Source organism: Xiphophorus hellerii, chromosome 6 (genome assembly GCF_003331165.1).
Source record: "Xiphophorus hellerii strain 12219 chromosome 6, Xiphophorus_hellerii-4.1, whole genome shotgun sequence".
Taxonomy (NCBI): Eukaryota; Metazoa; Chordata; class Actinopteri; order Cyprinodontiformes; family Poeciliidae; genus Xiphophorus; species Xiphophorus hellerii.
The window spans coordinates 15727791-15753138 of NC_045677.1; the positions used below are offsets into that span (position 1 = coordinate 15727791).

General features: G+C 40.6%; 1 protein-coding gene across 7 annotated transcripts in view; it reads left to right on the forward strand.

The window, feature by feature from the left end:
- Positions 1-25348, forward strand: part of kmt2cb (lysine (K)-specific methyltransferase 2Cb) — a 76810-nt gene that overhangs the window by 44031 nt on the left and 7431 nt on the right. For 2 of the 7 annotated variants that reach the window (XM_032564714.1, XM_032564720.1), the window contains 27 exons: positions 1754-1946; positions 4158-4250; positions 4495-4542; positions 5300-5440; positions 6262-6294; positions 6523-6669; positions 6768-6909; positions 6999-7240; positions 7373-7446; positions 9665-9862; positions 10097-12091; positions 14050-14363; positions 14467-16034; positions 16118-16229; positions 16698-16764; positions 16844-16904; positions 17038-17270; positions 18474-20096; positions 20587-20775; positions 21326-21490; positions 21591-21720; positions 22191-22338; positions 22425-22609; positions 22788-22924; positions 23182-23455; positions 24569-24708; positions 25215-25328. In XM_032564714.1, coding sequence (XP_032420605.1) covers positions 1754-1946; positions 4158-4250; positions 4495-4542; positions 5300-5440; positions 6262-6294; positions 6523-6669; positions 6768-6909; positions 6999-7240; positions 7373-7446; positions 9665-9862; positions 10097-12091; positions 14050-14363; positions 14467-16034; positions 16118-16229; positions 16698-16764; positions 16844-16904; positions 17038-17270; positions 18474-20096; positions 20587-20775; positions 21326-21490; positions 21591-21720; positions 22191-22338; positions 22425-22609; positions 22788-22924; positions 23182-23455; positions 24569-24708; positions 25215-25328 — 8766 coding nt within the window. Of the gene's footprint in view, positions 1-1753; positions 1947-4157; positions 4251-4494; positions 4543-5299; positions 5441-6261; positions 6295-6516; positions 6670-6767; positions 6910-6998; positions 7241-7372; positions 7447-9664; positions 9863-10096; positions 12092-14049; positions 14364-14466; positions 16035-16117; positions 16230-16697; positions 16765-16843; positions 16905-17037; positions 17271-18473; positions 20097-20586; positions 20776-21325; positions 21491-21590; positions 21721-22190; positions 22339-22424; positions 22610-22787; positions 22925-23181; positions 23456-24568; positions 24709-25214; positions 25329-25348 lie in introns of all 7 variants that reach the window. The other 5 variants (XM_032564717.1, XM_032564719.1, XM_032564715.1 and 2 more) reach the window with 5 other exon arrangements.

The window sequence follows — 25348 nt, forward strand, 5'->3', positions numbered from 1 at the left end:
CTGCTAAATTTAGCTGGTGTTCATGTACAAGGCTCCTACACAGTCTCACAAAGTCTAGACAAGTTTGAATATTTACTGCCCCGTTTTTCAGATCTTATGGGAAATAAGTTATTTGAGTGTGGAATGATGTTGGAATTTCCATGTTTCCATATTTCTGTATTGGAACTACAGAAAAATATAGATGATGATGATGATGATGATGATGATGATGATGATTATTATTATTATAACTGTAATAATCCATACATAATTGTCGTGGCAGAGATAATGTTGCTTTTGTGTTCCTCAATAAAATCGAGTAGTTCATTCATTTTTTGGGAAATACATTAAAACGGTAGTTTTTCTTAACTCAAGATTATCATTGTGTGAGAATCTCTGTATCTTGTTTATGCCTCCATGTAGCCAGAGTTGGATTTCATATCATTAATCTGTTTTTTAATGGAAATGGTTTTCAGTTGTAGTTTAATGTGCGTGTAACTATGGAATGTGTTGCTAAAATAAGCAACACATTCCATATTATGTGAGTTTTAGTATGTGAATTAGATAAAAATCTGTATTTTAATGTTAGTGAATTTAACGTTTGTTTTCCTTTTCAAATGTACAGTTTTATGGAAAAAGTCAGTCTGTTTTGAGCTATGTCTTTCTGCAAATTGTTCTTTCACCCCTGGGAAAGGCAGGGAAAGCATAGTAAGTTGCATTGAAACTACTTGCCAGTATGCACTCTATCCCCCTCTGTGGGCTTTTTGGAAAAGATGGAACATCATAAAGTATCTCTGAGTAGAATATGCTTGTCTACTATCATAACTTTTTTAATGGTTCCTTTCTTTCTTGTGAATTGACATACAAAGGCTTAACTGTAGATGGCTGCTTGTCCCCAGCCAGTATCTTAGTGTCACTTTGTGTTGCCCAAAACCTCGATAGGTGATGTGCATTAAGCCAGTGGTGGCTGTCACTGCCGCTCTTTATCCCACCACATTAAGAAGAAAACCTAAAAGTCTTACACAGTGAAGCAGATTCCATTAATTATTGAGATAACACGTCGAGCTTTACCGTCTCAGTGCAGCAGTGAGCACTGTTCCATGTTGCAGAGGATAGCTGGGATGTAGCTGATTAGTGGAGGCTGATCCTGAGGGGTCAGAACCATGTGACTGTTGGTTTGGAGGAGGGCTCTCCAAAGTGCAGCCTGGGGGTAGATGTGTCATATGCAGCCTTTGACCACAATTCAAAAATGATCCAAGTTTAGCCCACTAGCACAAATGGTTGAGGCAGATATATGTATAGGTTTTAGGGTGAATCTTTTGCCTGATGCGGGGGCTTTCGGAAAAGACGCAAATTCAAATGTTCTTCAAATTGTAAATGCAGACTACAAGACAAAGTATTCATTTTTTATTAAGATATCAATGAATACATTTTTATAATTTCATTTTTGTGGTCCAGACATATTTTCTACTTGACCTGCTTGCTAAAAAGTGTGCTGTGTCTAGAGTTTCAGTTCAGTTGTCAAGGGCCGTCATTGTGTATTGCAGTACAACAGAACAATGTTTACTTTCTTCTTATACTGACCAGGAAAAAAAATGGTGCTGATCTTTTTACCCTTAGTTTTACTTCTATTGTGCCACATTTGTTAATCTTTTTTCCAGCTATTTTTCTGTTTTGTATTGTCAGTCTCATCTTTTTAAATAATCATTTGCCTCTTATGGTATTTATCGTCGTCAAAATGGCGTTGACTGGTCCTGTTTGTTGTCTTTCTCAGGAGGCTTTCTTTGGTAAGGACTTACTGGACAAAAGCAAGCAGAGTAGACAGCAGGGGGTCGAATCAGGCTTGCTGGAGGACGGGCAAAGCTACGTGGAGAGGAAGCAGCCCACTGCAGGCTTCTTGGATTCAACATCAGACCCGCTGCTAAGTGCATCAGCAGCATCCATTTCCTCCAGGCCGGCAGCACCACGTATGTATAAACAATAATTTTGTTCCAAGTGATTAGTTCTGATGTAATTCACGCAGTGAATGCAATGTTGTAGGATAAATATTGAATATATCAAGAAAACGGTTTGTTTTTGATTACAAATTCCTCTCCTCTGTTCCTAAATACACGGCATTCCAAAATTACTTATAACGCTTGAACTTATTTCATTTTATTGCATCATGACCACACACTTTAATGTACTTTATCAGGATTTTATTTGCTCAACCAATTAATGCATGATTTGAAGTGGAAATGAAATGATACACGATTAAATATTTTCTTACAAAGAGATTGTGGAACCACCTTTCACTGCAGTTACAATTTCAAGTTTTTACCAGCTTTGCACATGTGAAGAAGGAATGTTTCTTTTTTGTTATTTGCGAGAAAGCTCAAGGTCACTCAGGTACAAAGCTTGTGTCAAATTCACATTAGATTTACTTCTGGACTTTGACTGAGCTGGTGTCACCCATAGCTCTGTGTGGATGTTTGCCTGTGCTGTACTGGTAGAACATAAAGCCCAGTTTTTAAGTGTTTTGAAGCTGTTGATATGTTGTCTTCCAAGATTTGCCTCCCATTAAATGGGTCCAATTTCTTCCACTCACATGCCCCCTTTACAAAACCATCCCCTCTCCATGATTCTTCCACCTTCAGTGTGGGGATATTTAGAATAATATGCAGGGTTATTTTCTTCCACACTGGCATTTTGCTGTTATGCCAGCAAAATGCCTGGCATAACAGCATAACAGCTGGCATTTTGCTGCTCTTATGCCAGCAAAATTCCAGCATAACATTTTGCTGGCAAAGTTGAATTTTGGTCTGTTCTGACCAAAGCATCTGGTTAATCATCTGTAGAGTTAGGTGAACAGTCATTACTTGTAGGTCTACAGTTTGGCTAACCTGCGTCCATTTTCGAATGATATATCAGTTGGTTTTCTGTGGAATCATGAAAGTTTGGGATGTTATTTGATAGCCTAACCCTGCCTTATATTTGTCCACTTTTCCATTGACCTTCTTTCTATGTTTCCTGATCTCTGTGATGCTGTTGGATCCCCAATGACCAAATACCAAGTTTCTGAGGCCTTCAAATAACAGCTGGATATATGCTAAGATTTATAATAATTAATAAATTATTGGTAATAATTTACCAAATTGGTTGAACTGGATTTTTTTATGATATCAAAGAATAGGGAGCTGAATACAAATGCACTCATAACTTTTCCAATTTTTATTTATTTGTTTTCTTTTTATTTAAAACCATTTTTTTCTATTTTTCAAAATAATACATTACCTTGTTTTGCTCCACCAGATAAAATCCCAATAAAATACATTTGAGTTTGTTGTTCTAATGTGACTTTCTTTATTTATTTTAATGGGTGATGTAAAAAAAAAAACAACAACAAAAAAAAAAACTAGCTTTTTGTACAGAACATGAAGCCAGCAACCAAAATGAACATTTGTCTAAAAGAAAATAAAAGCTCTCCTGTCACGGAGCTTTTATTCAGTTTTAGTCTTTTACTTCGTTTCTTTTTTTTTCTGAGATTCAATTATTACTTAGTTAAGAATAGAGAATGTTTGTCTTTTTAGACTGTTACTTAAAGGTTTCTCTACATGCAAAAATGAAGAGCAATTTTTGAGCAGACAATAGTTGAAACAACCTTAATTTTATGGTAGCATTTAAATAGTAATTTTTTGCAAGAAACAGAAATTAAGATGATCATGTTTCTACTGTTTTTTTAATCTTGTGGACTTTACCAAAGGATGCTTGAAGGTACTGGATTCCAACTGAAGCTTTTTTATTATTATTTTAAGTGATCCCCTTTCAGTCTTGATCTATCAACCACCATTTTGAAAAATTATGACTTGATTTCAATCATTTTAACTGAACCTGTTGACTCCTTTTGTCAACATGTGTGACTTGCTGTTTCAGTAGAGCTCAGCCATCTATCTTCAACCTATTTTGTATTTTTATATCATTTTTATATAATCTCAGTCAAATATTGTTATGACCTCTTTTGGGGGAAAACAGCTTTTGGAAATTTGAGTTCATCCAAGGTTTAATCAACAACAAGTTCTACATGTGACATGTGACAACAAGCAGCTCAAGATCCCTCATGTCAGTTCATCATCATTTATTATTTGTGACACTTTGGTTATCCTTTTTTTTTCCTTTTATTTCTTTTCCTTCATCTGCAGAGACGACAGAGGAACCATTAGTTGATCTAGCTGATGTTCTTAACACTGGTGCAGACATCTTGGGAGTGCTCGGAAAGCCAAGCAGTGACTCTGGTGCGTCAAATATCTCAGAGGCAGTGACAGTGACAGAATATATTATTGGTCACCTATGATGGGTTTATGTAATCCTCTACTACTCCTTATATGTAATATACTCAGGGAACATGTTTATTTTACTTTCTTCACCTTTGTGATTTTCTTTATTGCCTCATTTTAATTGTTTGTTTTGGTTTTTATATTTTTGTTTAGTTTATTCTGTCTTCACCATTTTATTTTACTTGGTTTTGGGTTCTTGTAGGTCTTGATTTTTGCCCGTTCAAGGTTGACAGCTCACCTCCTCCTTTTGGTAAGGGTGCTTTGGCCTCCAGTTCTCTGCTTTAGTGCATTTCTCCTGCAGTGTGTGTCTCTGTTTTGGGTGTGCATGTTTAAATATTACAGTGACACCGTACCTAGCTTTTCTTTTTTTCCTCTCTCTCTCAGCCATTTCAGATTGCAATAACACTCATGAGCTGCTAGTATCTGTCTAACACACCTTTAGTTTTTGCCCAAATGTATTTGGTGTGCCAGTCTTTGTGATCGTGAGCCTTCAAATATTCTCTCATGAATTCATATCTGGCTCAAAGAAGATTTCTTCAAAATGGGGGAAAAAAACTGACAAGGGTGTCCTAGCATTCAAAAATGAGCAGTCTAGAGAGTGAAGAAGGGCCTTGACAAGTGTTCTTAGTTTCTAAATTCAGTAAAAGGCCTCTATCTTCATGCCTTTGGCTTCCTGACAAAAAGCTATGCAGTACATTTTGTGGGCTATTTATGGAATTAAAATTGTGGCAACCTCTAATTTTAAGCACTGAGTTACAGTGCCTGTGAGTTACAGTGCATAAATTTATTATGCAAGTTTTATTAAATGATTTTCAAAACCAATCTTTTCATCACATGAAAAGTGTTAAGACGTTTTGTAAAAACCGAGCTCGACTTTTAAATTGTTTAGTCTTAATTGCCTTTCTAACAAGTTCTCATGCATTGACTCATTTAAAAGCAACACCTGTGGTGACTTTTTTTCCCTTTGTGTTGCATCTTTGTTTGTTTGTCTGTCTGTGTTTCCACAGCTGGACTGGACATTGGGCCACTTGCAGATGGCTCCCCAGTAGCGCCCCAGTCTCAGACTGGCCGAAGGACGCCTCGAATCATCCCAGAAGAACCCCTGGACGGCATTCTTAGCCCGGAGCTAGACAAGATGGTCACTGATGGTCAGTGGGAAAACACACAATTGATGATTACACAGAAACCTTCCACATCAAACTAAGTCTTATCAGGATTGTTCTGTCAGATAAATTTCTGAGACTAAAAAATATAATAAGTTCATTAGCACTGGCAGCTTTTCTTCCTTAAGATGCTTTCTAATCTTATGGCTTGAAAGGCTCTTTGAAATGTAGATCTATGAATTGTGAATCTGACATTTGAAAATTAAGGGCTGCACAGTGGCACAGTTGGTAGCACTGTTGCCTTGCAGCAAGAAGGTCCTGGGTTCGATTCCCGGCCGGGGTCTTTCTGCATGGAGTTTGCATGCGTGGGTTCTCTCCGGGTACTCCGGCTTCCTCCCACAGTCCAAAAACATGACTGTTAGGTTAATTGGTCTATCTAAATTCTCCCTAGGGGTGAGTGTGTGTGTGAATGGTTGTTTGTCCTGTATGTCTTTGTGTTGCCATGCGACAGAATGGCGACATGTCCAGGGTGTACCCCGCCTCTCGCCCGGAACGTAGCTGGAGATAGGCACCAGCAACCCTCCCGACCCCATTAGGGACAAGGGTGAACAGAAAATGGATGGATGGATGGATGGATGGACATTTGAAAATAACATTAGCATCACTATAACCTCTAAACCAACCATAACCATATTAGTGGTTAGCATAGTTTCTATTTCAAAAACAGCTGCTTTTGTGTGTTCATTTTACACAGGGTAGACATTTACTTTAACTCTGAAATTTCATAAACACTTGCAGTATTTGATTCATAAAATCTTCAGTGACAAGTTGAATAATGATGTTTTATGATTTTGCTTCCTTTTCAGAATCAATTCTCAGCAAATTTTACAAAATTCCAGGTTGGTACTTTAACATTTTTGCCCACCTACATGTGCAGTTCAGTGTTTAGCAAAGAAAGAGAACCAAAATAAATCAATGTTATAATATTATTAATATATATATAGTAAGTTATTTCTCAGACACAAAGTAGGTAATGAGTTTGAAGAATAGACTAGAAATTTTACTTGATCTTTTAGATTAGGTATATTACTGGTATGCGCAACATTATGTTTGCCACACTGTTCCAGAGCTGGAGGGCAAGGATGTAGAAGATCTCTTCACTGCAGTCCTTAGCCCGAGCACGAGCCAACCACCTCCACCACAGGTGCCTCACCCTCAGGTCCCAGGACCCCTCAGTTCTACACCTGGCACTGGTATGCCTCATCATAATGCAGGTACGCTATCCAGTCATCTTGTATTTATTTGAATGTAAGGATCACATAAAGGTTTTTAAAACAATAATGCTTCATATTTGTGTCTATTGTGTGTGTAGGTAACCCAATGTTTCCAAGGATGCCAATGATCAATGGTATGAGGGGACCAAACCCACGCTTCCCTGCAAATCCCGCAACAGGACCTTGCATCCCAGAAAATTTCTCCCCTCTGAACCGTATGCCTTTCACTGACAATCCAAGGTAACAAAAGCTTGCTATTAATAAAGTTCTTATTTTGTTGTCTCTGACATTGAATGATATTTCTTGAGCTGATGTTCTTTTTGTTGCAGGGATCGTAAATTTAATCAGATGGCCAGAGAGGCAGTTGGTCCTTGGCCAACTTCTACCCATGGCCCTGGCCCTGGCCCTCCACCTCCCGGGTCTTTGCCTGATGGGGAAACTGAAGCCATGTCAAACGCCCAAAGGAGCACACTCAAGTGGGAGAAGGAGGAAACGCTAGGGGAGCTTGCCACTGTTGCGCCCGTCCTATATACAAATATCAATTTCCCCAACCTTAAAGAAGAATATCCAGGTTAGTAGTTGTTTCAGAAGCTTTAATTTATCTTTCCAGATTTATTTATTTATTTTTTCAGTTTCTTTTATTTGAGCATGTTTTGCTACTGCGTTATTTAATTTGCATTTAATTTCTTTGTTCTTCCAACAGATTGGTCTACAAGAGTAAAGCAAATTGCTAAACTTTGGAGGAAAGCTAGCTCACAAGACAGGGCCCCATATGTGGTAAAATCCCTTTCCTGTCTCTGGCCTTATGGTTTTTGACAGTGCAGTGAATAATCCAGTCAAACCTTTTAGACTCTTTAGAAGAGACCAATAAAACTGCTTATCTTCAGCATAAGTAAATTGCTAGATTTTTGGAATAGTTTACCCTGATAATTAAGACTGTGCTTTATCTAGTGCATTTACCTTCACGATTTCAGACCTTTTGAGGTTTGAATAGAGAAACTGCTGTGAATGTCTCTTAGCGACCGTATGTTTCTACTGGCCTTGAAGGCGCTTCATACTCACCTTTATAGCTGAGGATTTAAAGTAGATTTCTGTAATTTTGCAAATTGTCTAAGGGTGTTCAGCTCCAATATTCAAGAGCCAGAATCCTGCATGTTTGAGATGTAATCCATTCACATAGCACATTGCCATAGCAGATTTAAATGGCTGAATTCAGCAGAGTCTGTGGTTAATAAACCAATCATTTGAATGAAGTGTGTTGAACCAAGGACACATCCAAAACACGCAGGACACTGGCTTCTGATGCCTGAAGTGGAAAGTGGATAGTTTCAAGCACAGAAAGTATGCTTCCTTTTTTATGAGCTATTTGTCCTGTCATCTATAAAAAGCAAAATGACATGTTGACAGTCATTGCCTCTCACTATCTTACTGAATTTTAAATATCTTTTGGAAAAAATATTGTCATAAAAAATTAGATTTATGCTAGTTCTGGTATTTAACTACTAATGTTAATTCAATCTATAATTGTGAGAACAGGGATCAGATGTATTATGCAGCCCTTACTTAGAAGTCAAGTGTTAAAAACTTCACATTAATCTTTATTTTTAGTATAAATGGACAGTGGTGCATACACTAGGAATGTTGATGTAGACACACAAACAGAGAAACTGCATCACTTACCTTTAAAATAAGTTGCTTTTTCCAATAAAAGTAGGTGTTCAGTTTCACATGTTAAATTCCCACTTCATGTGGTTTAATTTCAGATATTCTTATAACCACCACAGGGTTAGTCCTGCCCTATACAGTCCTGGACATGTATAGGGCAGGATCTCCCTACAGACTGTTAAAGCCCCAATGTGGTTTACAATAAAAGGTTATAGTATGTAAGTCTAACACATTATGCCTGCCAAAAGGGTGTCACTTTAGGCAGCCATGTTGGTCAATAGGGGCTCATAATCCTGCTGATTTTATTAAATATATTGGAATATAAATGCTAATCTCTAATGTGATGTTTTATATTAATACTAAGAAATATATAGACTCCTGAATCTGAGATATAAAACATATTTGTGATTATCTTAAGTAAAGAATATCTGCACAACACAGAAAAACTCATACATAATGATCAAGTATATAATGGTTTTATAATGGCAATGCTTGATGCAAAATTGAGCTGCAAATTTTCAGAGGTGTGTGTAGACCAGGAGTGATACATGAAATGGCATTTGTAACCTTTGCTTGAAGCATTGCTTATTTTGTTTAGACAGCAAGCAAATTAAAGTGTTCAAAAGAACTACCTCCTGTTTTATTTAGCATTTATTAATCTGAATAGCAATGTCAATCTAGTGTCTTTGCTCGTCTATGGTTGTTAACAAAAACAATGAAAGAAAAAAAAGCCTTAGTTTGGTGGAAAACTATATAAAACTTAAAAGAAAAAGCAAACATCCTTTTTCTTTTTAGGTAAAGAACATTTTAGTAAGGACCTACTATATCTAAAATTACTACTGTATAACATTGAGACTGGTTTTTAAAATACTTTTATAGTGTGAACCATATCATTGTGCTTTAATTTTTATCCTCCTGAGACCCAGCAATACATTTTTGTCCTCTGTGGAGGACATAGGTTTTTTTGTTCATAACTCTGAAACCATACATGCCACTGTGTTAAATCCTGTTGGTCCTTAGAGAGGACATCCTGGGCCTCAAAATGTGTTCATATTTGCCACAAGAGAGTCCCGATGTCCTCTCCAAAGGACATACTGTAATAAATAAATAATAACATGTTTTGAAACTTTTTCAATTGTAGTGATGTTCTTTCACTCCAAAGAGTCATGTAGTGAAAAAAAAAAAAATTCAAAAACTATTTTTTTTTTCTGGGTCTCAGGAGGATATACAATTTACACCTTTTCTACAGAAAATTGTTTTGTCAGACCCACAGTTATGAAATACTTATGTGACGCCTGCATTTGTCAATGTGATTGATTTTGCTGTTTAGCAAAAGGCAAGAGATAACCGAGCAGCCCTGCGCATCAACAAAGTCCAGATGTCGAATGAGACGGTGAAGAGGCATCATCCGCAGCAACATCCCCCTGAGGTGTTTGATCCCAACATACCACTAGACACAGATCTCCTCTTTAAAGACCCTTTGAAACCAAAAGAGTCAGAGCATGAACAAGAGTGGAAGTTTAGACAGGTAAGAGTGTATGCAATGAAGTCAGAGAATGCAGCGCCAGGTCCACTTTATATAAAGACAGCTAAGAAGTGGTCGTTTATTAACGCTTCCTAAACATCTGCACTATCCTTCGCATTAACCGTGATGACATTGGTGGTTAGTAGGTCCAGTTCATTCTTGGCATGAGAATAAATTCTGCATCTTTGTTGAAATCTAATCTCTCCTTATCTCTCTCTCTGTGTTCTGTCTTGACAGCAAATGAGACAGAAAAGCAAGCAACAGGCCAAGATTGAAGCTACACAGAAATTGGAGCAAGTAAAAAATGAACAACTCCAGCAACAGCAGCAACAACAGCAACATCAACAACAGACAACCAGTCAATCAGAGGGAGATGGTACCAACAGTGGTAACCAGAGTCCAGCTTCTCAGCCCAGTAATGGCAGCTCCTCCCCAATGCAGCAGTTAAACTCAAAAGAAACTTTTGCACGACCGCAACTACAAGCAAACCCAACATCTTGTTCTTCAGAGGATGTTTTTGTGCGACCGCCCCCTCCCCCTCCATCTGGTCCATCGTCCCAGCCTCAGTCTCCGCAAGTTTTCTCACCAGGGTCCTCTGGTTCTGGACCATCTTCTCCATGGGACCCATATGCCAAAATGGTAGGGACCCCAAGACCACCGCCTCTCGGACCAAATTCATGTCGCAGAATGTCTGTGGAGTCAGGTAAATCACCCACCTCTTTGACAGAACCGCAAGACAGAGGAAGACCCTCTCCAGCACATGAATCATTTGGTTCTCCTACATCAGTGTGCAATGACCCTTATGCCAAACCTCCTGATACACCCAGACCTACGGGAGAAATGGATCCCTTTCTGAAACCCATAGGACCACCCAGGGGCAGTCAAGCGGCTCAAGGAAGATCCCCAATGGGTTCTCCTGGCAGAGACCCATACTCAAGGCCCATGATAAGAAATGATGCCTATCAGCGCATGGCCCAGAATAGGATGATTTTGTCTGACCCTTACTCAAGGCCTCTAATTGCACCAATACCTGGAAGTAATGAATCTGGAGCTGTTCCTCTCTTTAAAACACCAATGCCCCCTCCTCAGGCTCAGGATGCCTTCAACCGACCAGGTCAACATCCCACTGACAGATTCTCCCAAAATCAACCAAACGACCCCTATGCACATCCTCCACATACCCCAAGACCATCAGCAAATGACAGTTTCACCAGTCCACCTAGAATGGGTCAGCATCACCCTCAGGGGCACCCATTTTCTCAGTCAGGACCAGTTCCTCAAATGTCTAGAAATCCTTATGCACATGCACCATCCACACCCAGGCCAGATCATTTTACTTATGACCCCTTTGTCCAGTCCCCTGGTCCCAACAAGCCAGGTCCAGACCCTTTTTCGCAGCCTGCAGGAAACCAGCGTTCCATGAATGAACACAGCATTCAACCTCGACCATTTTTTGAAACATATGCTCGACCACCAGGCACCCCACGTCCTCATGACAACTACGTCCAGTCATCAAACTCATCCAGTCCGTCCTCCGACCCTTACTCACAGGCTCCTGCTACTCCTCGTCCCAGTGGGATGAACCAGTTTGCTCATAAGCCCCACATTGGACAACGAATGTCCCCTTCCCACTCAATGGATCCTTTTGGTCATCCACCAGGTATTCCACGGCCCTCTGTGGGAGAAAGATTCTCTAAGTCACCAGGTAGCCAAAGGGGGCCAGTAGAAGCATTTGCTAGTACACCTGGACCATCTAGGATAGGAAGTAATGACATGTTTTCACAGCCAGGGGCCCACAGAACAATGGTTAACGATCCTTATGCCCAACCTCCAGGGACCCCAAGGCCTGGTTCTGATGTGCATAACAGACCTATGGTAAGACCAGGAGTAGGCCAAGATCCCTTTTCACCTCCTCAAACCAGGCTTCGAGAGCAGTTTCCTCATTCAGACTCTCTCACACCAAAACACCCTGGAGTTTCTGAAGATGGATTTAGCCAATCACCTTCCACAAGACCCAGTCAGACTCCTGGGCATGACCCATTTGAACAAGTGCCCATGGCGCCTTGTCCACAGTCAACAGAGAAAATGGAAATAAAAGATCAGACAATTGTGGGGAACAGTGGAGCGGGCCCTCAAGATCCCACCCAAATGCCAAGCAACCCACAAATGCCTGCTTCATCTTCTGAATCACAAGGTGTGGCTCTTGCTGAGACGGAGGAGAGACTAAAACAGGTACCCCAGAACTGAAACCCTCCAGAAAAAATACTTTTTTCTTCTGACACATACAGAAAACCAGCTCCTACTGTTGTAGAGTTATCTAATTTATTGTTATCAGGACTGATGAGGTGACTCTACAGCAAGTACTGGTTGTCTCTTTGATTTGCTCAACCCTGCAGCTAGTACATGGTCAATTTCATAATGAATAAGTATCCATAGAGATTATTGTAGATTTGCCATGGATTATAATGTATTTGGTGAAGATGTGTTAAACCCTTCAAATCTTTCATTGCGGTTGCATAATCTCACATTGGAAAATTGAGGAAAAAAAATGTTGATTTGTATTTATTCAGTGGAGGAAAAATTAAATGATTAATAGTTTTTAATAAAGTCAGACAACTATCACAATTTTTGGTACATATTCTCTTAATGCTTTGTGCAGCCCCTTTTTTATAATAAGACAGCAGATATTCTTCTGCTGTAACATTTCACAAGTTGAGGCTTGCAAAGACTGGGTTAGGAACTCTGATAGTGTTGGAAGAAAGTTGATTTTCTGTTTTTTGACCATTTTGAAAGACCCAGTCATGCATTTTCAGTTTTATTGGCTTAGAACACCATCATTTTTTGCCATCCATTCTGTTTCCTGTTTGGAAGAGGGAAGGAGCCACACAGGCACTGCCTTCCAACATGCTTTTCTACTGAGGGACAAGATGCTTTTGTGCAGAGGGCCATGAAGGGCTTTTCTACTCTCTCCTGTGTTTCACACCAAACCCAGCTGGAGTGCTTGTTGTAGAAAAGCTCCATCATTGTTTCTTCATTCAAGATAAATCCCAGCAGAGTTTAGTAAACTCCACATTTTCATACTTGATAGTAAGACAGGAAATGCCTTCTTCTGGTATCACTCGCAAAGACCTGGATGCATTTAATTGACCTCTAATAATTGATATGGAGACTTGGCGACCCCCAAGTTGCCACTTTTAGCTCTAGTACCCTATGATCTTGCCCAATGTGTTCAATGATGAGAGAAATATGGGTCTTCATCCAGTTTTATTGTTACTAGCAAAAAGAAATAAGCCTCTCATGTTTCCTAGCAACCAAAGCGGAACTCCTTCCACTTTATTATTAGAAAAAGAGCATGTTTGGTTAGCTAGTTTTACCGTCTGTATGCACTGTACAATGGCTGCTGGAAAAGACAAGTGCTTTATTGTTATCATTCAGAAACAACTGGTACATCCTTGATGGTTGTGCTGGAGGCTCCACTTCTACTTCTGAGTCTGACTCAGGGTGAAAGATCTCCAGTTGTATAGTTATTGATCTTTTTGCAGCCATTTTCATGTGTATAAAGTGCAAGTTTGAGTTGGGGAGCATTAACAGCAGCAGCTTATTTGCATAAGTGAAAGAGGCTCTAAAACAGCTAATTCTGAAAGGAGCTCAAAATAGACAGAACTAAGCAGGTAAAAAATATCATGACATGAGAATGATTTTGTAGAAAAAAATGTAAGAAACCTGTTTACTTTAGCCTCTAGAGCTACCCAACTTGCTTAGTTGGGTAGCTCTAGAGGTCCCTTTAAAGGCTGAACTTAAAAATATTTTTTTACTGCTATTTTAAGGCAGTTTTTAGTGGCATAAACAATTTTCTGAGGACGTACCTTTTCTGCAGTGAATAAATGTTCTCAAATTAAAAGTTGGATTTTGCATTGTTATACTTTTAAAAATTTTTTGCCAATAAATTATCTCTATCTTTGAAAAAAATCCATTGTCAAAATGTTTTTTCTTTTCTTAATGTAAGTTTTGTTCTTTAGATCTTTTTACTTGCCTGTTTGCTTGACCTTAACAAACAGAAAATGTGGAAAAATATCCACAATAGAAAATGGCAATGCTGTAAATACCAAGAATGAAATATATATGCATTGAAAAATTTCTTTGAACATTTCATGTCCTAGTAATGCTTTTTATTTTTCTCTGTTCTGTAGCGACAACGAATTAGAGAGCTAATCCTCAAGCAACAGCAACAGAGGACTGCCAACCGACAGGAGAGAGGCCCTCAGGATCCTGCTGGCAACTTAACCCCGGGAACACCACGACCTTGGCCCCACGAGGGCCCTGGTCAACAAGGGGAAATGTTCAACAGGCCTCCTCCACCCTATCCTGGACAAGGACCCATGAGAGGGCCAATACGATTTCCTGGAAATTTTCCAGGGGATCAGCGAGTCTGCTTCCCTAATGACGGGCAAATCCAGCGGGCACCACATCCTGGAGATCCTAATTTAAGACATCAGGGACCAAGGTTTGAGTTGCATTTTTTTTATGCTTAGTTTTTTAAGAGTTTTTTTCAAAATCCAATTTCCACATCCAAGCTTACACTTTTATTTATCTTTCAACCTTTTTAGGTTTGGATTTCCACCTGCAGCTTTAGGTCCTCATGGCCCTCAAGAGTTCTTCCTCAGAGGGGAACACCCAATGCAGGAAGTCCCTCCACAGATGAGAATGCCCATGCCCACCGACATGACAAAAGGCATGGGAGGAAGCCCTATGGGTATGCCTCACCACTGCCCACCACGCAGCGTGCCTATGCAGCAACACAACATAATGGGTCAGCACTTCATCGAGCTGCGTCACAGAGCTGTAGAAAATAGGCCGCGCATGCAGTTTCCGCCTGGCGCCATGCAAGGAGGCATGGACCCTAATCTCCAGGGTCCGAGGCTGCCAAGCTTTCCTGGACCACATGACTCCAGGTTCCCTTTGAATCAGGGGCCTAAAATGGTGGACTCTCTTCCCGGTCAGTCTGGCCACTTGCACCTGTCTGCCAGTTTGGACAATCTTCATCAGCAAACCCAGATGCCAGGAATAAGTGCCATCAAACAAGCTCCTCTAATGAGATCAATGAGCCAACCTGCTTCAAATGAGACCCAGAATATGACGTCATCCATCATCCTCTCTGCACCCCCTGCTGGACAGTCTGAGGCTGTCTCAGTGACTAACAGTGAAGCAGTGGAAGAGAAACTAGATGCAGAAGACTCAGCAGTCAAAGATCTTGAGGATGTGGAGGTCAAAGATCTGGTTGATGCTGATTTAGAAAATCTTAATTTGGATCCAGAGGATGGTAAAGACCTGGATCTAGAGACAAATGACCTACACCTTGATGACTTTCTAACATCTGGCAAATTTGACATAATTGCATACACAGACCCTGACTTGGATGATATCAAGAAAGACATGTTCAATGAAGAACTGGATCTCAGTGATCCCATGGATGATAACGCTGAAGCTACGGACATTCCTAAAAGTGCAATCCCTGAAACTGAGCCTTCATCTAGCTCAGCATCTGCTCCGTCAAAGTCAGAGTCCACAGGTGAGCAATCCACCTCTGAACTTAAGCCGGAAGTACCTGGGAGTCACAGCTCTGACTCCTTGGCACGTGATCAGGAAATTAAAACGGAGGTCAAAGACTGTCAAGGGCCACCTGACCAAGACCAGCAACGAACTGAAAACCCCTCATCGCAGCAGGGAGTGCTCTCTGACTCCACCCCAGTCCTTTCTAGTTTACTCATTAAACAGCAGCCTGAAGAGCAGTCATTAAATCCAATCATTGACTCCGTCAGTCAGGGAGGTAACCTCATGGCCCAACAGAACCCAGCCGGTGATAATCGGCATACCTCCGCGCTTACAGTGAGTCAAACGATAGCAGACACGGCCACTGCAGGACAACTATCTGCTTCTGACTTTGGAGCCGACCAACAAGTTGGAGTAGACCAGACTAGTCTAAGTCAAGCCCAGCAGACTGTGTTGAACCAGAATTTGGGTCAGCACAGCCAGCAACAGCGTCCTCTCCTGCTGGAGGAGCAGCCCCTCCTGTTGCAGGACCTCCTTGACCAGGAAAGGCAAGAACAACAGCAGCAGCGTCAGATGCAAGCCATGATCCGACAACGTTCCAGTGACGCCTTCTTCCCCAACATTGGTAGGGTCTCCGCCAACCCTTGTAGGATTTTGTGTTAGACACGGTGTGCTTTGATTACATCTGACTGTGCATTTACTTGGCAGATTTCGATGCAATCACTGACCCCATTATGAAAGCCAAGATGGTTGCCTTAAAAGGTATCAATAAAGTCATGGTTCAGAACAACATGGGGATTGCTCCAATAGTGATGAACAGGTAAAGGCCACTGATTTTACACAGTAATAATATTCATACTGAAATCGAAATAATTACAGGTGTGTCTAAATACATAAAAAAAATCTTTAAAGGATTAAGTCAGTTCAAACATTTTAGCTTGTGTTTTATTACACAGAGTGAGATATTTAAATCCCATATAGAATTCTCAAAAAAGTTACTTTCAATTGAAAAGAGGACAACTAACCAAGGATGTAAAGAGATCTCTTTGATATAAAAACCTCTCCATATTTCTGGTTTTGCTGAATTTCACTTTTTGAATTCAGCTATCAAATAAATATATTTTTCAATGATGCTCCAATATAAGATGCACCTGTACTTCATACTAGTAAATAAGTTACTCTCACAAGGAGATATTCAATGATTTGCATTACCTGCTTAATAATACTACACCCTCCAGCATTAAACTGAGAACATTAACAAGCATTTTATGATAACCTTGTTTCACAGATTCCCTCCCGGTCCTGCACCACCTTGTCCTGACAGCACACCTGTCCCTCCACAAGTCATTGGACCGGTAATTAACAATTTTCTGAAGAAAATATCAAAAATTTGTGTTGTCAGTATAATAATATCTTTGTCAATGTTTGTATCAGGATGGCAAATTGACCCAAGTACCAAGACCAAATCCTCCAAACTTTGGACCAGGATTTGTCAGTAAGTTTTCCAAAGACTTTTTTTTTTTGTTAAGCATCAGTTTTCTGAAGATATGTTATGACTGTAAATGTATAGATATTTGTTTTTTCTGCTGTCAAGTTTGCTAAGAAAGCATCCATCTTTCTTCCATCAGACAACCCTCAGAGGGCTCAGTACGAGGAGTGGCTTCAGGAGACTCAGCAACTACTTCAAATGCAGCAAAAGTTTTTAGAAGAGAAGATTGGAGCTCACAGAAAGTCAAAGAAAGCCCTGTCTGCCAAGCAGAGAACTGCTAAGAAGGCAGGCAGAGAGTTCCCTGAGGAGGATGCTGAGCAGCTCAAACATGTCACAGAGCAGCAGGGTGTAGTGCAGAAGCAACTGGAGCAGGTAAATGCAAGGCTTGATGAGCTCCACCACTGAGTTCTGTGTGACCTTTATATGCAAGTAGCCATCATCATAAATATGTTTATCTGTAAGCAAATCATTTAATTGTCAAAGAAGGGATATCATTTATCCAGTACAGCTGCAGTGTCTTCTGTCAAACCTGTAAAGAAGAAACAAAGAATAATTCAAACAGAAAAGCATATAGTATGTCTCTCCTGGAAATGTTAGTGAGTTCAAAATTCCATATAGAGTAATAAAAAACTCATATCCAACAGTAAGAACTGAAAACATCTATAACATGTATATTTAACACCCAGGATTTCTGCACAGTCTTCAAATGGTCAAAGTATAGAATTTGATTTAATTATTTCCAGGTCTGGAAAAAGTGTTTTCAGACTTTGTCCCATTGAAGACAAGGAATCTAAACTGGTTGCAGCAATCAAAGTTGCCACACCTCCCTCTAATACAGCAGCTCACGAGTTTCAGTTCTGACCAATCTCTTATACATTTTCTTTTTAAAGTATATTCAATTATCTATGCATTAATCTGTCTGTCCATCCACCAATTTCAGTCCATTTAACTTTCCACCCATTCAGTCAACCTTCCAGTTTTTATCAAGCAACTTACCCTTCAGTCTGTTCATCTGCTCATCCATCCATCCCTCATTTCAGGATATTTATCACTGATTCATCCATGTCTCAGGCTAGTCATCTGTCCATTCACCCATTCTGTCCAACTGTGAATACATCTATTATTTCTTTCTCTCTATCTTTTAAATCACTGTCCATCCTTTCCTTCATACATCTCTCCAACAGCTATTCATGTGTTCATTCTTTTTTGTATTCATTCACATGTCCATCTGCCATGAACATTCACTTGTTTTTTCATCTTTCTGTCCATTTATTTATCTACCCTTTTTTACAGTCTTGGGTTTATGTAGGTTTAATCTCTTTATGCAATATCTAAATCCTTCAAAAATATTGTAGTCTGGCAAACTTTACCATTCTTACTTAAGTGTATATTTTACAATTTGTGTCATATTTATACTTACACTGCAGTGTCTATAATGAATACTTTTTAAATTAAATATTAACCAGACATTGACAGAAATCTCAAAATATTTGAGATTTTTTAGAAGTCTGAAGCACTTTGTAGGGAACTCTGAATCCTTATCATGCTGATGAAACCGTTTTCATCTTTCATCAGATTCGCAAGCAGCAAAAAGAGCACGCTGAGCTTATCGAGGAGTACAGAGTGAAACAGCAGCAGAACAACATGACCCCCATCATGCCCGCTATTCACTCAGCGACAGGCAATCACGGCATGGTTCCTGGCGGCCCACCAATGGTCCAGCCTCCCATGAACCCCGTGATGCAGATGCCTCTTCACCCTGGCCAACCAAACGCAGCACCACGCATGCCGAACCCTCCGACGGGCTGGCATTCTGGGGCTACAATGCCTCTGGGTGGACCGGGGATGCCTCCCATGATGCCCCCTCAGGTAGCTGCTGCAGGTTCAGCTCAGCCCCTTCAAATACCAGTGGGTAGCATCTCTCAGCACTCACAGATGCCCGTTGAGCCCCAAGGCATACCTGCCCCGCCAGGTGCGGTTAAACCGATGCAGGCGGGTGGTGTGAAGTTTGACGACAACAACCCCTTCAGCGAAGGTTTCCAGGAGCGCGAGAGGCGGGAGAGGCTCAGGGAACAGCAGGAGAGGCAGCGCGTGCAGCTGATGCAGGAAGTGGAGCGTCAGAGAGCTCTGAAGCATCGCATGGAAATGGAGCAGCAAGGGATGATGGCCCCAGATGGCAGCGGTGCACCTCTCGCTCAGATGCCATTTTTCAATTCTGAGCTGCCACAAGACTTCATGCAACCTCAGAGGCCCCCACTGCAGCAACCACAACAACTTGGACCGATGTTTCCCCAGCAGCAGGCCATGCAGCGCAGCTTGGGCTCACCGCCTGGAACGTTCATTCAGGGTGACCGAAGACCAATGATGGGCAATGGGATGATGCCCCCGGACATGGGGCCAGGTTTAGGGCCAGACGGTGTCGCCATACCTAACTTCCCCCACGCTCAGCCGAGGCCCCGCCAGTTTAGCGGACCAGGAATGATGCCTCAGATGCCCGTAGAGGGTCCTCCGTTTGATTCTGCCACACCGCTTCCATCCAACTTTCCAGGCTCAGGTCAATCTCTTATCCAACTTTACTCCAACATCATTCCAGATGAAAAAGGGAAAAAGAAAAGAAACCGCAAAAAGAAGAAAGATGATGATGCAGATTCAGTCAAGACACCTTCGACTCCACACTCGGACCTCACAGCCCCCCTAACGCCATGCGTCTCTGACACCTCCTCGACCCCTACCAGAAACACCCACGTCTTTGGCGATCAGGACCTGTCCAGGTCTCCATTACTGGGGTCTTCCACGCCCAGCCATTCAGAGCTGGAGAGGCAGCTTTCTGGTGGACAGTCTGGTCATCCCACTCCAGCAGCAGACGTGTCGAGGACACAGGCTCAGGAGCACGAGAGGATCCTCCGTAACATAAAGCTGGAGCAGACCGATGCCGCTGAATGTGATGGGTCCTTCAACTCAGAGATGAACTCTGTGAAGGAAGAAAGGAACAAAGGGAACATGTCTCCATTCCCCACTGGACAGAGTCCAAACAAGGGAGAGGCTGGCAATGAGCTGCTGAAACACCTGCTGAAGAACAAGAACACACCTCCACCTGGCCTGTCACAGCAGAGGTCAGAGGACAGCCTGCGCTCAGAGGAGGAGGAGGCCACCGACTGCAAAACCCTGCTGAGGCAAAGCTCCATGGACAGCAACGGGGTCAGTGTTTGTTTACCCTATAGATATAGAGAACAGATCAACACAGTGAACAATAGGCAGACAAAGGTTTTACCAGTATTTTACATAAATCCAAACTACAAACTTATATTAGAGTTTTATGCGGCATGGAACTTAAGCAAAAACCAGAGGTCAGATTTGGTACTTTGCCTCTTTGTGTGATTTAAATGAAATTGAAATGTACTGTTTGTTTCATTGTCCTCTATATATGATTCTTAGAAATTGAGATTTCTTTTACATGGATGATGAAGATAAACTACACTATTTTAGTATTACAGTTTCAGTTACCTCAGTATGTTTCAAAAGCTTGGCATCTTCAGAAGAGGACATTTTATGTTTGAAAGATGTTGATGTTGGTCTCTGTCTGCATCTTTGAATGTGTTTGTGTGTCTTATAAGAACCTTTTATGGTGTATAGCACAAAAGAAATAAATGATACTTTTAATGCAACTATTTTTATTTTCCAAATCCAGGCCTATTCTGACGGAACCTCAGAGTTTCCTGGCTCTCTGCTTCCTGAACAAGACAAGAAGAAAGGGAGGAACAAGAGACCACCAAAGGGAGGAGAGAAGCCTTCTCGCTACAAGAAGAGAAAGAAGGAAGGAGATGACAGGCAGCTGATCCATTCAGGTCCTGACGCCGTTATGACACAAATCAAACAAGTAAGACTGCTTTACTGTTTTCTTTCTTCTAGTCACATTTTTGTCAAACAGCTGAAAAAAAAGTTTTGAATTTGCATTTTTAAAGAATCAGAAAATAATTGAAACGTTTATTGATTTTAGTAAAACTTCCATAGATTAATTGCTTACAAAGTGGCATGTTTAATTTAAAATATGCCTTTCTGGTAATTTTGACGAATATGGCTTAGCTCTATGAAAATCCACAAATTAGTTTTCAGGCATATGTTTAATATATTGGATTGTAGTTTAAAGAATGCTAACTCCAGCTGCCACCGACTTCCTCCTCAAGGACTGTAAACAACAAAACGTGAACAAAAAAAGGTGATTGCTAAAGCAGCTTTCTGTTCACATTGCTGTATCTGAGCGTACTGATAAAAAGTTGACTTGCAGGGAAAACTATATTTAAATGAGTTTGCTGTGTTTTCAGTAAAACTTTGTTGTTGTTCTTAAATAACTACCGGTAAATACACAGTTCCCATGTCTATTGTTATCTTTAATCTCACAATTGTTTTGTTTCTTTGTCTTCACACAGCAGCTTTCCCTGCTGCCCCTCATGGAACCATTGATTGGAGTGAACTTTGCCCATTTTGCTCCCTACGGCAGCGGCCAGCTCAATGGAGAAAACCTTTTGTCTGGTACTTTTGGCAGTGCCTCACTGGATGGAGTCTCAGATTATTACTCCCAATTGGCCTATAAGGTGAGTATTCATTACTGTAGAAAAATTGCAAGATACAAGAGTTTGTGTTCAGTTCATTAGCATAACGTATGCTTATTTTGCATTGGTTGTGAATCTGCAGCAGAATAACTTGAGCAATCCACCAACACCACCGGCGTCTCTCCCTCCAACCCCACCACCTGTGAATCGACAGAAAATGATCAACGGTTTTGCTACGACTGAAGAGCTGGCCAGCAAAGCTGCTGCCATGGGTAAACATTTAGCAGCACGTAGCTACATTTTTGAAGACAACTACATCACAGTTCACCATTTGCACCAGTTGTATATTTGCACAGTGGACAACAAAAGTATTCATACCACTCGAACATATTCACATTTTATCAAATTGCAACCACAATTGTCAGTGTATTTACATGCTGAGGTGGTACATAATTTAGAAATGTAAGGAAAAATAAATGTCTTTTACTAAATATTTTACAAATATAAAATGGTATAATGAATATGAAAGGTTTTATATTCATACTTGGAATCTTTCACTACAGTTACAGCAGCATATCCTTGGGGGTAATCATCAGTCTTGCACATCTAGAGAAAAATCATCTCTTCACCTTTGTGAAAAAATAAATGCTTAATTTGTTTTTCCTTTTTCTCCAATTACTTTACTATTTACTAATAATGCTTTCAGTATGGCTATTTAAGTTTTTTTTCTATTGATTTCCAGTTTCCAAAGGTCTGGTGCCCAAGCCACTCCACGTCCCATTTAGAGCTGAGGAAGATCTTTTAGCCCGGGCCATCGCTCAAGGACCCAAAACTGTGGATGTTCCAGCTTCTCTTCCCACCCCTCCTCATAACAACCAGGAGGAGCTCAGGTATTGAATCAATAGCAGTAATTTATAAGTGGATCATTCGCTTCGGCTGTATGGTTTTTGACTGTTACTTTCTTTTGTGATACCAGTAATAGAGGACAGGAGCCGTGCAAGGACAGGGATTCACCTGACAGCTTTGTTCCCTCCTCATCTCCTGAGAGCGTGGTTGGCATGGAGATCAGTCGCTACCCAGACCTGTCTCTGGTGAAGGAAGAGCCACCGTCCCCGTGCTTGTCTCCCGTGCTCCCCATGCTGCCTGCCCCTGACGGGAAAGGTGAACACCCACAACATTCTACATAATTCAATCAAACATAATTTATTACCTCATAATTAATTAGAATTTATGAGGTAGTTTTAACACTGAACTCAAGCTTCTAAGCCATTTTGTGCAGTTTGTTTTTTATCTGGACCTAGTTTCATTCATTTTTCTGTTGTTGTTTTTTACTCTTCAGGGTCAGAGATCAAACTGCAGGACATCAAGACTGAACCTTCTTCGATGTTCTTTGGCTCCCCCTTTGGCCCCATGTCTAATGACTCCAAACAAGGGCTGGTTTCTGTTGCTATCACACTGAGACCAGCTGCAGCTGAGGTAAGCTGACTGTGTGGCTGCTTCAGCTAAAATATTATCATCAGATCTAGTCATACTCTGCTTAGATGATGATCATAAAATCATTGGTCAGAATTGAAGTCTTTTGGAGTTTAGAGACTATAGATAGGGATAAAATTATAATTTCAGGGTTAGTGTGACGTTTCAAAACAGATATGTATATTTATTAAAATATTTTATGATTCTTACAAGATAAAATGATTTAAATTTGATTGTATGTATGCATGCCTCTTTCTTAGAACATCACAGGTGTGGTAGCGGCCATTTCAGACCTCCTGTGTGTGAAGATCCCCAGCAGCTACGAGGTCAGCAGCACCCCGGACAGGCCTCCTCTATCTATGGCCCCTCGCATGGGTCCCCATGGGATGGAGCCGCGGCCTCCCATGTTCTTCCACGGACCAGGGGACCACACCGTGCTCCACGGCCGGCCCGGACAGATGATGCGTCCCACCGGGCCACAGGGAATGATGCAGCAGCAGCCACATCCTTTCCATTTCCATCCCAACAGCCCAGGTGAGAGAGTGAAACCAAATTAAACAATGAGTGTTGCTGAGAGTGCTGTAATTGAAATGTCATTTCTAATTTAGCTGTACGTAATGAGACTGTGTGGAAGAATGCAGCAGTCGCTTCTCTGTGTGTAGTTTTTTTTTCTTCTTTTAAACCCGAAGGTGATTCAATTTTGTTTATTTCTAAGCGGGACTTGTTGTGCGCAGAGTAGTCAAACAAGTTCAAACATTTTCAATTAAATATGATTTGAGAGAATTGCAGCTGTAACGGTTTGCACTGCTTTCTGTCTTGTCCTGAAAGTTTATTCTTTTTTTTCTTTTTTTTGACATGTTGATTTTATGTAAGTCTTTCCTACATAATGCAAACAGTGCCAAGAAGAAGTATACTCACATTAAACATTAGATTAAATTTTATCATTTTGATGTACTTGAACAATTTTAAATGGAATGATCGTGACAATAATTTAAGCAATAACTATGGTGAACTTCTGTAAATCCGCAAACTCAGAGTTGTATGAAGTCTCTGACCTTCTTCTAGAAAACCTGGCCCTTTTTGTGGTAAGCAGCAAACTCCTGGCACAATTCGGTCTGGATAATTGACCACTTTTCTCATTAGAAATAATAGAGCTCACTGAAAATGGCTTCTTGAAACAGACCTGCTTTTAAAGCATAGTCAGCGCATTTTAAAAGGTTTGAAGTGTAAGCCATTTCAGCAGCTTAAAATGACCGCAACAGAACTACTTCTGTTATGCGTTTATGATAATTATTCTGTTGGAGTTAGTTCTACTTGTAAGAAAATAAACCTTCGGCACGATGCCGCCACCATGCTTAGAAGGTTCATCTCGACTCCTTCAAATGTTTTCGTCATAGTGACAGAATAGATCCATATGTTCTTGCAGCTCCGGGTGACTGTGAGTCAGAAAGTTATGGGTTTGATTCCATCTTTTTCTCTACTAAATGTTGATGAGCACTTGGGCAAGTTGCCTACCATTCTGCATATTGATGTATGAATATAGAATAGAAGAGAACAGTATGTATACATACTAATCCATACCTTCTCTGCTGTTAATAAATATTGATGCCAGAATGCATTTTTAAGAATCAATATTTATTGCCTCAGGTGCTGCTGTAGCTCGAGGAGCTGACCATAAGACTCCTGGCAGTGCTGGATGTAAACCCCACTGGTGTTGCCACTGTAAAGTGGTAGTTCTGGGAAATGGAGTTCAGAAAGCCATCAAAGATCTCCCTGCTCGCATGAAGGTACCAAACAAACTCTCATCCTACACAAAATATGCATAATGTATCAAAAATGATCCTTCAAACTTGTTCAGTGCTGCGGTATGTAGTTAACTTTAAATGTTTTTTTCCCCTCCCTTTTCCGGTGATAAATTTAATACGTATATCATGCTTGCTTTTGAAACTCAGAGGTGCTCTCTGGGTTAATAATATATCCTTCTGGCAATCAAACACTTGATTGAGATTTCAGCTGTCAGATAGAAAAAAAAAAACCTCAAAAGGCGGCTTCACATTGATTTATTTTATTTTTTTTAAGAGCTGAATGTAGATGGTCTAAGGGAACATTTACTGACCATGCAAGCTTCATTGAATCTAAAATATTATCTGCTTTCATACTGAAGGCCAACATCTCCAGTAATACTGAACATATTATTTTATATTATTAGTCCTGCCTGCTGAAGTTAAATCGGTCTCAGATCTGTTGGCTGGGTAAAGTATTCAATTTCTTCATTTTTTTTGCTTTTTATTAGGAGTATGAAGGCCGTTTGAGACCGGATGAAAATCTGGTCTTCTGTAGTCAAAACTGTTTCCTTCTCTACTGTTCCTCCTCGTCCCATCAGTCCAGACCCACCACAGAGGCAAAGGTTTGTATCGTTCTAACCCA